This window comes from Pestalotiopsis fici, assembly GCF_000516985.1.
Source record: "Pestalotiopsis fici W106-1 unplaced genomic scaffold PFICI_Scf_3, whole genome shotgun sequence".
Taxonomy (NCBI): Eukaryota; Fungi; Ascomycota; class Sordariomycetes; order Amphisphaeriales; family Sporocadaceae; genus Pestalotiopsis; species Pestalotiopsis fici.
In genome coordinates, this window is record NW_006917093.1 from 327,387 (window position 1) to 340,567 (window position 13,181).

The 13,181-nt window shown below is 50.4% G+C and overlaps 5 protein-coding genes across 5 annotated transcripts; 2 read left to right on the forward strand and 3 right to left on the reverse strand.

The window, feature by feature from the left end:
* Nucleotides 1-288: 288 nt before the first annotated feature.
* Nucleotides 289-699, reverse strand: PFICI_04296 (uncharacterized protein; the record flags this gene model as incomplete). The annotated part of the gene is made up of 1 exon (XM_007832877.1): nucleotides 289-699. The coding sequence occupies one exon, from the start codon at nucleotides 697-699 to the stop codon at nucleotides 289-291; it is 411 nt and encodes a 136-aa protein (XP_007831068.1).
* A 2,416-nt stretch (nucleotides 700-3,115) lies between these two features.
* On the forward strand, nucleotides 3,116-4,389 carry PFICI_04297 (uncharacterized protein; the record flags this gene model as incomplete). The annotated part of the gene is made up of 3 exons (XM_007832878.1): nucleotides 3,116-3,465; nucleotides 3,582-3,719; nucleotides 3,789-4,389. 3 exons carry the CDS (start codon nucleotides 3,116-3,118, stop codon nucleotides 4,387-4,389), a joined length of 1,089 nt encoding a protein of 362 aa, XP_007831069.1.
* A 1,337-nt stretch (nucleotides 4,390-5,726) lies between these two features.
* PFICI_04298 (uncharacterized protein) lies at nucleotides 5,727-7,695 on the forward strand (the record flags this gene model as incomplete). Its single annotated transcript, XM_007832879.1, has 6 exons — nucleotides 5,727-5,864; nucleotides 5,939-6,354; nucleotides 6,409-6,487; nucleotides 6,552-7,261; nucleotides 7,327-7,453; nucleotides 7,522-7,695. 6 exons carry the CDS (start codon nucleotides 5,727-5,729, stop codon nucleotides 7,693-7,695), a joined length of 1,644 nt encoding a protein of 547 aa, XP_007831070.1.
* A 289-nt stretch (nucleotides 7,696-7,984) lies between these two features.
* On the reverse strand, nucleotides 7,985-9,322 carry PFICI_04299 (uncharacterized protein; the record flags this gene model as incomplete). Its single annotated transcript, XM_007832880.1, has 2 exons — nucleotides 7,985-8,400; nucleotides 8,482-9,322. 2 exons carry the CDS (start codon nucleotides 9,320-9,322, stop codon nucleotides 7,985-7,987), a joined length of 1,257 nt encoding a protein of 418 aa, XP_007831071.1.
* Nucleotides 9,323-10,136: 814 nt separating this feature from the next.
* On the reverse strand, nucleotides 10,137-11,358 carry PFICI_04300 (uncharacterized protein; the record flags this gene model as incomplete). Its single annotated transcript, XM_007832881.1, has 6 exons — nucleotides 10,137-10,154; nucleotides 10,203-10,395; nucleotides 10,450-10,754; nucleotides 10,825-11,013; nucleotides 11,074-11,140; nucleotides 11,195-11,358. 6 exons carry the CDS (start codon nucleotides 11,356-11,358, stop codon nucleotides 10,137-10,139), a joined length of 936 nt encoding a protein of 311 aa, XP_007831072.1.
* Nucleotides 11,359-13,181: the final 1,823 nt, after the last annotated feature.

Here is a 13,181-nt window from a genome sequence, read left to right on the forward strand (position 1 = left end):
CATGCTAGTTGTTCCAAACACGAGACTCATCTGAAAGCGCAATGGAAAGCAAAGAACATTCAATAGTTTAGCATTAATTCATGGTAATGCTTGTCGATGTGAGCATAGGGTATGGAGCACAACAAACAGACCAGACCGTTCCCGCACACTGGTTCTCATGTAGTGAAAAAGCATGTCGACCACCCATCACCACCACTTTGAAACACAAAAATATCCTCCCAATCCCAGATTTGTCCATCATGACCGGCATGCACGACTCAAGGATGGTATTTTTGGGCCGGTGAGGTTTCATCTGTGCACTGTCGCGACAGGTGGTGGCACAACCGTGGAAGCTCCGGGGGCGGCACCGGGGGCGACACCATGTGGTTGCGGGACTGGGGGTACGGTCGACATTGGGCCATTGGGAATGGGAATGTGTCTCGGTATATTGTTTAGTTTTCTGCGCTTGTGCACGCGTCTCCGGGCGATGCACCAGCCGCAGCAGGTCATGAGGGCGACGAGGACCAAGACGCAAAAGAGACCGACTAGAACCCAGCTGAGGGTATCGTTGGTTCTCCCTGCGGAGTAGCTGAAACCGGAGGAGGCCCAGCGTCGAACGAGATCTCCTTGGACGGGACCCCCGAGGGGAGACATGTTGAAGCAAGAGTAAATGTCGGTGCAGGTGATGTTGGTAGTGTCGTTGGAGGAGATGACTGGCATCGTGAAAGAAAACAGGGAGCTTCTTGTCTTCTGGACGGCTGATTGAAGGAGAATCTGACTAACGCTACGACCTGGTATTCGAGATATGACTGCTGGTGAAAGAATGCCACTGTGGTTTTGGAACAAGGAGCATGAGATGGGTGGGTACCTCCAAGGTTTGTTGCTTTTAATCTTTTGCTACCAGCCTCGTCCTTTCCTTGAAGTCATCGCAGCGAAACGTGCCTGCCAGCCAGCCAGCCTCCTAATAACAGTCGCACATTCCCCCGTCAGTATTTGAAAATTGAGGACTGGGTCTCATTAAGGTATAACTTGGCCCGACATGATGCTCTTTGACTTCTATAGTCGCCAGAGTAGCGGAGAACAGCGTCAATCATGCATCTAGCCAGCTCAAACCCGACATCCACATCCGATCTACTTATGGGAAGACTGCCAACCAATCTCGTCTGCGCAGAGCAGTTTGTTAGTCGACAGAGCAATCATTCATAGGTTTTCGGTCCACCACCCCAGATGTACAGGATAGGGACTGCAAGAAATCAAGGTCGTTCTAGAATGCAGGTGCACTTTTACAGCTAAGAAACTAGACAACACAAGGTCGTCATGTCGTCATGGTGCTTTTGCAACTTACAAACCCCGAGATCCAATCACACTTGAATGCGCTGGAGCCAACGCAGTCCCTCGTGTGAGAAAGTACCGCCATTCAACTGTCACGAGGCAGCGCACATGTGCTGCTATCACTGCCACATTCAGGTCCATCAGATTAGTGGCTACTGCAAATCCGGACCGACTACCTAGGTGTATTTCATGTACATTTCGACCTAAAGACGGGACTTCCGAATGTCAAGATGCATGTCTGAATGAGCATATATTATCTCGTCCCGTCCAAGAGAAGTATAGCTAAACAGTGACACGGAGAACTGAAAACGTGTCTGCGTTCCTTGGCGGATAGAGCCGGAACCAAAGACGACTGGGACAAGGGCTGAATGCACAATGTCGAAGAGTATCATCCAATATGTCATGGCGTGAATAGCAAAGTAGGAACCGGTGCATCCATGGCGAAATACTGGTGTAGCTTTCAGTAGCGCCCTACAGATTCAACCATATCCCTTGATCGATTTCTTTAATTATTCTTGGCAACACGTATTTATGGCTTTATATTGGCAAATACAAATACGACCATGGCCGCCTGGAAACATTCATTCGAGGCTGTAAACTTTGAAGCTTGTCTACTGGTTCGTACAAATAGACCAATGTACGATACGAATGCAACCAGGGTCGTCCCGCACAAACGCCAAGGCATGATATTAATGCACATGGGACAGTTGGGTAGTACTCATGCAGGAGCCGGCATTAGGTAGCATCACTGACAGCATATATAGAAACGTATAGTCTTGATCAATCCTTGGAGACAAGACCTTGCTGCCCAGAGAGGTGTCATTGTATGAAACCTGATCAATTGCTTCGCCAATATCTCTCACTAGAGTCGACCTAAACCCTACTGGTGTCGCTCTATTCTACTACGAAGAGCTCCATTCAGTTATTTCCATATTTACTGTCTGTGCTCTTTATAACACATCAGAGGCCAAACTCTACTTGCTAATCAAAGATCTGCTCAAAGTCCCGGAATACATCTGCAGTTTCAGCCTTGGCAGTTGGTTGAATCGACTCTGGGGTTAATACTTTGACTGCGGTGGGCTGGAGCTTCGAGTGATTTTGGCCGAAAAGAGGCCTAATTGGATCAAGTATAGTTGAAGGTTGCAGAACAAGGAAAGTAGTTGCAAGGAATAAGAACCGTCTGTGGGGGGTTCCATTTGAAGAAAACATTATCATTTCCCTTCAACGCGACATTTCTTGGCCGAATATTCCCAAGATAAAGCCGGTAGCTGTGTAGCTATCTTGTACTATTGGAAGATCTACCTGCTGAGGGTGCCTCTAAACCAAGACAGCTAAGCGCTATATCCTTTGGCGTCTACTGCCTTGACTCCATAATCCAACGTCAGATTTGTCTACCATGGCTCTGTACACTCATTCCCGCCAGTGATTACCAATTTTCACGACTTGGACCGCTCAAATGTCCACTCCTTCAGCCGAGCTACTTAGAAAGTGGTTGGGATTTCACACAACATGGAAGCCACGGGAGCGAGCGGACCGGTAGGCCGTTGACGTACGCTATAAGCACTGCAGACTGCCACGGTATACTATCGTTATCGTGCACGCCCTTTAGCCATGCAGTTGTCAATTAGTTGCATCACATCATCGCAGGGGTCCGTTTATATAAATGCACCTCTGTAGGTGGGAATGCTTTACACTTTTCTTGTCCTTCATCTGCAGTCAATTGCTCTCTAGTCCATCCCGATTCATCCAATACCGCCGAACTGTTACTTCAAGCCACACAGACACATCAAGTACGTGTCCCACAATGTCAACCACAACAAGCTCAGCGTTGAGCAAAGATGTACTCCTGGTCCTCTTCATCACGCCACGAAACGAAGAGTGGATCTCGAGGGTCAAGGCAAAGCATCCCGGGCTCGAAATACGATGGGCCAACATTCTAGAGGATGGCGGCACCTTTTCAAAGATGAAGGATCCGGGAGATGAAATCTTTCAGGGCGTCACATTAGGCTTTTGCTTCCAGTATCCGCCGGCAGCAGAACGACTCCAGTCGGTACGCTTCATTCAGCTGCCCTCTGCGGGTATAGATTTCTGGTCCGGCCATGAGACGTTTAACCGAAAAGAAGTCACCTTTTGCACGGCAAACGGCGTCCACGCGTAAGCCACAAACAACCCCACGATGCATACCGGCCTAGGTGCCTATCTACCTAGCCTGTTGGGTAGATGCAGATGCCTTATATAGTAGCCTGACTGACAACGGTGAGCCTCTACAGACCACAGATTGCAGAGTGGGTGATTGGGTCCTACCTGTCCCACCAACACCACTTTAACCGTTATGCACAATCAATGAAGACTGGTCTATGGGAGCCACCATTTGCAACCACCGTACAGGATTGTACCATTGCTCGAATGTAGGCTAGACCTTTACTGCTGCTAGACCGACTGACTAGAGAAAGAAGCGCTGACGTTTTCCGGATAAGGGGAATTCTTGGCTACGGTGCAATTGGAAGACAGTGCGCGCGCATCGCCAAGTCCATGGGCATGGACATTTATGCCTATACTCGAAGTGAAAGATCAACACCGGAAAGCCGTAAAGATGATTCTTACTGCGTGCCTGGTACGGGCGATCCCGATGGCCTTTTGCCTACCAAGTGGTTTCATGGTTCGTCCAAGGAGGCCATTAATGATTTCTTAAGTCAGGATCTTGATATCCTCGTCTTGGCTTTGCCGTTGACCAAGGAGTCGCAAGGCTTGATATCGACAGAACAATTTGAGATACTCGGAAAGAAGAAGACGTTTGTTTCGAATGTTGCGCGAGGTGGTATAATTAACACGGACGCTCTGGTCGACGCTCTAGAGTCGGGCAAGATCCGCGGTGCCGCTCTAGACGTCACTGACCCCGAGCCCCTGCCGGCCGATCATAAACTCTGGAAATCGCCGAATCTGCTCATTACACCTCACGTCAGCTGGCAGTCGCAGGCGCTCATGTCTCGGGTCCTGAATATTCTCGAGACGAATCTGGACAATCTGGGTGCTGGCCGGCCACTGATCAATGTTGTCAGCAAAGAATTTGGCTACTAGCGGGCGCCCCTGTAGTAAATCTGAGCCAATTTTATCTTGAACATCCCCGTTTATTTCTATCAAAGTTCTCTATCACCCCCATCTTAGTGTCCAACCTTGAGCTTGTTCTTGCCACCAGCCAAGGATATCGCTGTGACTGCTGGGCATCCCAGCCATGCTAGAACAGAATGGCAGCGATGTGGTCTCTCTCACTGACAGATGATGGGAGACGAGAACAACCATGTGTATTGGCATTCAACCGCCGTTTGGTGACCTTTCTCTGTTTAACCTCTACTCGATCGACGATCACCAAACCTCCCTCCTGCCACCTTCGTGATACGTCTTGCGCTGCGGCCCAGCTGCAGTTGCATTGGTCCAGCAGCCCAACGGGACGAGAAATGGCTCTTTGCAGGTAAAGAATTCCCTCATCTGGTAACTGTCCCATGTACATCCATCTGACTCGGCGCCTCCCATTGCCTCCCACGTCTTTAGCGGGCATGAAAGACATCATGGCGGAACGCCTGCATGCATCTTTGTGGGTGAATTGAAAACACAAAAGGCGCGCATTATAACCTACTATGCCCGAGTGGAAATCCACTCGAGCAAATCACGATAGACTGACTACTGGGCTACTGGGGGGGAGCCCACTGATACTGGCATGGAGTGATGATGTGAGGGGAGGCTGGATTGAGGGTGGCAGACAAACCGGACGTCCGGGCGTCCAATGTGCTTGGCTATCTGTTCCCACGCTTTTCAGAAAAAGAGAGTTCCCACTAATAACACGGGATGGGTCAATCATTCTCACGACATCTCATCGCACCCTGAGCCAGCCTGCTAAAGAGGCCGCTGTCGTGTGAAACCTAAAAACAAGAATGTCTGTCTTTCCAAACGGATCAATCCCTGGCTGACATCAGCCCCGCTACATTCCATCAGAAGTATTCTTTTTGCCAAGCATCGCCACACCATGAAAGCTAAATACCTGAGCTGATAGCGAATAGAATCAGTCCAGATAAGTTTTGTTAATCTTTTGGTAAATACCTTATGATAGATACCCCTTACTAAATGAGATCAATCTAGGAACCGGATTGGTCTAGACTTTCGAGGTTGGTATGGACGGTCGAAAAAGTCACTACACTCCTCGACATGTCCGAATATAGAACAAGTTCGGAACCGCGTTTAGGTGTCATGGAGATGGGCATGGCTTGCATCTCGGGAGACTACATAATAGACAGCCTTTGTCCTCGCCGATGAGGTCGGGACTTTTTGTTCACTCTGGAACCCTGGAAATCAAATGTTTTTACAGTGACTAGACACATTGGCATACATTTGTTTTCGTTGATTCTCATCGTCCTCTCACCATGGCGGCGACACGCGAGAAACCCGATATCATCCCCGGTACCGAAGTCGTATACAAGGATGGAACTCATGGAGAGATCACGTCACCAAAGGACCTTGTCCTAATCCCTCAGCCGACCTCAGACCCTCATGATCCTTTGGTGAGTAGTATAGGATCACACTCTTTGTTTTCTTTCTGCAGTCATGGTAAACATTTTCCTAATAGTTGGAATAGAATTGGAGCACAACATGGAAGGCCATAGTCCTGGGCAACCAGTTCCTCTTCACCTTCATCACCATCATGACGCCGCTGTCCATCTCGCCCCTCTCGGTCATCTTTGAGCACGAGTTCCACAAGACGCTGCCCGAGGTGAACTTGCTCTTTGGCGTGGCCGCCATCACGCTGGGCTATGCCAACTTTCTCATTGTTCCCGCGGCCAATGTCTTTGGTCGCCGTCCCATTCTCATCATTTGTTCCATTGTGTGCATCCTCGCAAACATATGGCAGGCCCTCGTCACCTCGTACCCCAGCTTCCTAGGTGCCCGTGTCATTTCGGGTCTTGGTGCTGCAGCCAACGAGAGTCTCATGCCCATGGTCATTGCCGATGTGCTCTTCCTCCACCAGAGGGGCCGAGGCATGACATTTTACTTGTGAGTTGCTATTTACTCCAGAGTCTGGAAGTGGTTTGAGTAACAGAGTTCTAGCTGGGCATATTTCATGGGTCTGTTTATTGGTCCAATCATGTCCGGAGCGATTGCTTCTCAAATCAACTGGCGTTGGTTTGTAAGTTATTTCAACTCTCGTCATGGCATGGTAGACTTGTGTGGTTAACCATCTTGTTCACCAGTTCTGGGTCTGCACGATCCTGCAAGGTGTGAGCTTCTTGTTTATCCTCGTAGCACACCCAGAGACCAAGTACGACAGGCCATCACCTGGATCGAGGTCCTCGTCGCCACCAGTGTCGGTCCATCAGGTGCGCGAGGCCAAGGCGGGCTCCGTCGACAGCCGCACCTCGGGGACCGAGTCGGCACGGACGTCGACGGGTACGACACTGCGGCACCTGCCCTCGTCAACGCCGGCTTCAGGCCCGCGCACCGGCAAGCCCAGCCGTACGCAGTTCTCCTTGCTGCCCCTGCCGCGGTTCACGCGGGGCGGGCTGGCGTCCGTGGTGCGCGACGTCATCTCGCCCATTCAAATCCTGTTCTACCCAATCGTGCTCTGGGCCTCGTGCGCCATGGGCTTTGCCTCCAACTCGCTGCTGGTGCTCAACATTACGCAGGCGCAGGTATTCGCGGCGCCGCCTTTTCTCTTTTCCCCGGACCAAATCGGCCTCGTCAATTTTGCCTTTGTTGTCGGCGCCGCCATTGCCCTGGTCACCGCGGGCCCCTTTTCCGACTGGGTCGCCCTGCGCCGTGCACGTACCAATAATGGTGTCCTCGAGGCCGAGTTTCGACTGCCTGCGCTCATTCCCTATGTCGCCATCAACCTGGTTGGCATGGCCATAACCGCCGTCGGATACCAGCGCAGCTGGCCCTGGCCTGCGATTGTGGTTGCTGGGTAAGTCTAAAAGTCAATTGTGGTCCGTTTCTGTGTAAAATGAGAGCTGACAGCAGGACTCTTAGATACATGCTCGTCGGCATTCAAGTCGTCGGTATCCCCAGCATCGTCATTGCGTATGCAGTCGATTGCTACAAGACGTTGCCGGGCGAGATCATGATTGCCGCAACCATAGTAAAGAATACATTCGGGGTAAGTACCAATACCTCTTTTGCACGAGTGTTGCTATGCACAAAGCTTACCTATTTGAATCCCCACAGTTTGGCATGATCTTCTACATCAACGACTGGGCGGCCAAGGACGGCTTCTTGGGTCCCATTCTCATGCTCATGGCTCTCACCGTCGGCTTCTCCATCCTTGGCCTAGCCGTCTTTCTCCCCTTTGGCAAGAAATTCCGCCGCATGACCAAGGACTCCAAGCTTCACTCTCTATAGATATTTATCTTGTTTCGATCATCTGTTCTTTACTTATGACACTTCAAATGTCACTCTCATCAGATTGCTTTTCTTCATAGGTTTTACTTTGGGATAAGATGCCAAGTCAGAGTTTTGTCCATCTTTGATGAACTTTAGGAGTTTTCACTATTCATATGGCATACCCTCATAACAACATAAGACAATTCTAATGATAATGAACAAAAACAAACGTCCAGACATTGCCCAAGTGACCAATCTCTTGAGTCATTCTAGTCGACGTGAATCCTATCGTGTCATGACTTTGAGATTACTCTCTATAAACACTCCTATCAATCCAAGCCGTATTATCCGTTTCGCCATCTGGGGTAATGAAAACTTTTGCCGGGCCACTATACGGCGCAAAACCGTCAGAATCCAAGACTATCGTCACATTACTCGCCAGCTGCGCGGCGACATCATTGCCGGGACCGCGATTATTGTACACGGCCTCGAGGGTAATGTTGGCGGCAAAGCGCGGGTCCGTCGCCTGCCAGATAATGTAGCCCGCGGGCAGAATACTGGCGTCCAGGTACGTGTCGGTAAAGATGCTGCGGTGCAGGTTGTTCCAGGGTCGACCGAGCGGACATTCCCCCACAATCGTGGTGGCGATGGAGGTGTTGGCGGCGATTACGCTCGACGATGAAACGTAGACGCCGTATTTGTTGTCAAAGGTAGTATTGGTGCCTGGGTAATAGAGTCACCATGTCAGTCAAGCTCTTTTTGTCTTGTCTCTGCAAGGCGGATATCCAGTCAAGAAATACTCACCCTTCCAAGCCGTAACACCTCCACCACAGCTCCTCAGTGCCAGTGTTGACTGCTCAATCCAGGCCGTGCCAAACCCATACAAGAAGTCCACCTGGCCGGCAATCACGTTATCGTAGAAATACGCATTGCCCAGCTTGCCGATATAGACGGTGTCTTGGTAGCTATAAAAACCACAGCCATAAAAGCCAGCATTGGCATACGACACGCCAACAGCCAAGGCCGGTCCCGCCGCGTACTCGGAAAAGACATTGCGGAAATCCATATTATACGCGCGAAAGTCGCTGTTGCCAAAGGGCGTATCGGCCGGGACCGCAAAGCCCGTCGGGCCCGTGCCCGTCAGCGATGCATTCCACGTCGGCGCCACGGTCAAGACCGTGGTGACGGCATTATCGGTAATCTTGCCCGTGTTGTCCGAGTTGGCCGCGGCCCAGAGCACCTGGACCTCGTTGCGGCGGTCCGTGTCCGAGGTAACGGCCGCCCCGTACGACGCGCCGCGAACCGGGTCGTCGCTGACGCCGAGCAGAGTCAGGGGACCGGGACGCGTCACGTTGAGCTGCTCCGTGTAATTTCCTGGGGCAATCAGGATTACATGGGCCGAGTCATCGTCGGGAAGCGAGGCAATCGCAGCCTGAATGCTTGTGAAATCGGCATGGCTTCTGTTGGCCTGGCTGACGTATAGCGTGCCCTTGGGACAGCCAGACAATGGATTGTGAGTCTTGCGTTGGCATTCTGCATATGTATTGGCAGGCGCAGGACCAGTCGAATTGTGATAATGGTGTCTCGGGGCCGCAGAAGCCAGTGTCACCAGTGCGGCAATGGCCGTAATCGTCGAGGGTATCATGGTGACTGACGATCGTGATAGCTCCCCAACTTCCAAGTCAAGTCGATGCCACTTGTGAGTAAAAGCAAATCAAGTGTAAAAGTCGCGCCATGGAGCCGAGGAGGCCTTGGCGTCATACTTATAGAAGTTCATCGTCAAAGGCCCTTTGACCAAGACCCCGGAAGTTCACCATGATATCCGACTGCTTGGCTCATGAATTTTTGAGATTCCCCGGACAATCGTATATTACAACATGGGTGTTTGCGCGGGGGAGATTGTGGGGAAATTCTGTCAGTAGGCGGAGAATATGATCCCACGAAACAGAATGGGTCAAAGATCATCAAGTGGAATTGGGGAACCCTTGCCATGGCCTAGGCTACCGGCGCCAGGAGTGTGGTTCGCGTAGCCACCACTATGACCAGTGCGGAGATGAATCACGGATCGCTTAGAGGGCGTGTCTAAACATATGAAGACTGCATATGACACGCCACAAAAGGCTTACGCGATGCAGGGGATCAAATACAAGTCGGTGAGCTTGATGAAATCTGTCTCATGTTCAACTAATACCTAGATTACATTGATGCGCCATCTCACCTCCATGCAAGCTTTTAGAGCGGCCCAACCAAAAAACGCCGTGTGTCCTTGCAATTTGGGAAGTGCGATGTGTGCTTGTTAATTAAATTTCATAATATCATGGATCCTTTCATGATTCATTCGCCCATAATTGGATGGGCCGTGTTAATCCTTGTCAAGTTCATGTCGTGATGACGTGCTCGCCAGGCCGACTTTATTCATTCAGCTGACCTGTTCGGACTCAATGCCATGAAAGTAACATTTAGTCATCATCGCCAACCTATAATTTATCAATGGCGGCTCATTTGAAGTTCAATGTCACACTTACACGCAGGGTACCCTCAGTGGGGGCACCAGAAGCCCAGAAACCATCGACGGTAGGCGTCGTCTGGCTCATCTTGTCGTGGGTAGTCAACAGCCAGAAGCCAAAGACAGGCTTGGCGAGAATGTCCAGCACGGCGTAGGCGACAATCTCGCCATCAACACCGACAATGCGGGCACCATCGGCGACACCCCAGATACTAAAGCCATATTAATACTTGAGCTGAGGTTTGACTCCACAAATAAAAACTTACATTGGGTACAAGGTCCAGAGAAGGAGGGTAAATGCCCCAATGGAGGAGTAGAAGGCACGGGTCTTGTTGTCCTTGGTGGCAACAGTACGTCTGCCATTCTGAGCCAACTGGTAGACAATGACCAGGTAGGCGATGCAGGCAATGGCGTACCATCCCCACTTCTGACCATCAGTGTTGCTAAAGGCGGCAAAAAGACCAGTGAGGACCATGATCACATCAGCTACGACGGCAACCAGAATGCTGGCACCGTTGAGACCGGCCAACAAGCTCAGATCGAGGAGCAGAAGGGGAGTGGTCAGAGTCCACTGAAAGCAGTGTTTAGTGTATTGAAAAACAAGTCCTGCTGTCGGCAATTGCAGCTTGGGAATTACTCACGTCGACATATCGAGCCCAAAAGACCTGACGGTTGATGACGTGCTTGACAACGTGTTGACCAGTCTCCTTAAGATGCTCGCGGATAATTGTCTGGTGGAAACCAATACCATCACCAGTGGCCATGGCAAAGTACGAAAGGAATGCAAAAGTGGTAATGAACGACGTCAAGACGTGGAACAATCGCTTTTGCTGTTCAAGGTATTAGCAAAAGCTAGTCATATATCACGTAAAAGAGACTGTAATACATACTACTGGAACTCTAGCAGCCTGGACGTAGAATGCCAGGGATGACAATGCCATGACAACGACGACCACCCTTTCCACATATTAGCTGAGATTTCAGCCACCAAGGGGTGCCGAGTATACTCACCATAGTGTCCTCTTTCCAGTGTCGTGAAGAGTCTCAAAAGTAACGCGCGGAACAGTAGGAACGACGGTGGGCAATGGTGTCGGCTTTGCAGAGGTGGGCTCGGGGAGCGGGACGTGAGTCGTCTTGGAGAGGAGCTCGACGACGAAGTCTTGGTCGAGATACATGGTGGCTAGTATTCGAATTGATACTATATGATGCCGTTGTACAAGCTAATTGATGGGAGATGCAGACTGTGACCGATAAACAGTTGATCCGTTGCAGTTGTACGAGTAAGTCTAGTGCAGACGAGTACAAACAGAACTCTTGTGTCTCGAGAAGAAAAGAGCAAGAGTAGAGGGAGTAGATTCGTCTTATTGAAAAAGCTGAGCTGAGCTCTGGGGGACTCTCTAGGTCGAGGTCACAAGCTCGTACGTCTTTGGTTCGTCAGCTCAGCTGCTTTGCTGTGCTTTTGCCCAGGGTATAACAGCTTATAGGTCGCGGCTACCCGTGGGCTAACGAGTGGTGTCGTCACTATGTTGTTGATTAGTGGCTGATGCGGTTTCTGCATCCCTGTTGCATCTGCTGCCACAAGCTCCGTGATTGGGCACAAGCTCAAACTAAAACACCAACACGGCAAGTCAAACATTGCGGGGTACAGAAGTCTGACATCAAGGTTGGCGTACAAGCGAAGGAAGCCTGGCAGGTGAAGGAGAACATGAGAAGAAACTGCTGCTCATTGACTTGCTATTTTGATGCAACGACTGCCCGCAAGGACCGGAAACGGCCTTGGTTGGCTACTATGCTGTTGCCTTGAAGGTCTTGTCACATTCCCTTGGAGCTGATGACCTGCAAAAAAACGAAAGCAATTGCCAAACCCTCAAGGACACACGAGCTGGTGACACGAGCTGGTGCTTTGGGCCCCCATTACCAGCATCATTGAAAGTCGGTGGCTCACCAAATAATAAATGTAACTTCCCACCAAGGTCCGTGATTGCTTTTGCCGGGCTCACGAACCATTTGTTCAAGCTGCAAGTTTAGCCCCTTCGTGACCTAGGTAAACGCCCGGCAGGATGCGAGATGGAACCTCAATCAACCAAGAAATTGTCGTCGTCAATGCATCGAATCGGGACGATCGGATGGACTGGTCTTGAATCTGCAAGCCAGGCCAGGGTATGTATTTTTGACGATCGACCGCCAGCACCGGACCATATTGTCCATGTCCCATGTTTTTGTGCTACTAATCCAATCGGAGTTTGAGCACATAGGTAGATCTCTTCTGGTGTGGCTGAGGCCTCCCTGGTAATAATATGATCATGGAATAATTTGCTAGGGAAAATGTGCAGTTGTCCCCCACAAACGACGCGCGTGTGCAACGCTCATGTCGGACTCGGCTTGTGGCTGGATCTGGACCTTTTGGACGATACATATACTTCGGAGTTCGGAGCGTCAATATATGCACAATCCCCAGCGGCAATGTGGTCACCGGCCACTTCTTCCCTTGGAAATACTGTACATATATTTAAATCACAACAATGACATCGTGCACAATAACAATGGCGTAATTGGCCACACCGGTCAACAATTACCAGGTCAATTCCATCTTGCAGCACAACCTTTTGCCTCCTCCGCCTCCTCTTCTTCCCCACAGCAAGGAGAGGCTTATATGGTTCAAGGTTTAACATTCCACGTTTTTCTCTCTCCTGCGCCTGCAACCCCAACTTTTGTGAATTGAATTTCGTTTTGTTTTGGTGATATATAAAAGCTGCAGTGAGTAGAGAAGGATATATAAATTATCTGACTTTTGCAAATGAGACTGGGAAAAACATGTTTACTTTGCATGGCTCTTTTGTCCACGCAACATGAAGCACCAAAGTTATACGAGTGAGGCAGATTCTGCGTCGCTGCAGTGCCGCCCTACTTTAGCGGGGCACATACCATAATACAGCGCAGTTCACCCCCTAGTTATCCCCCCCTCAGCAATGAGTGGCGCAGAAACTCAACACTGGTA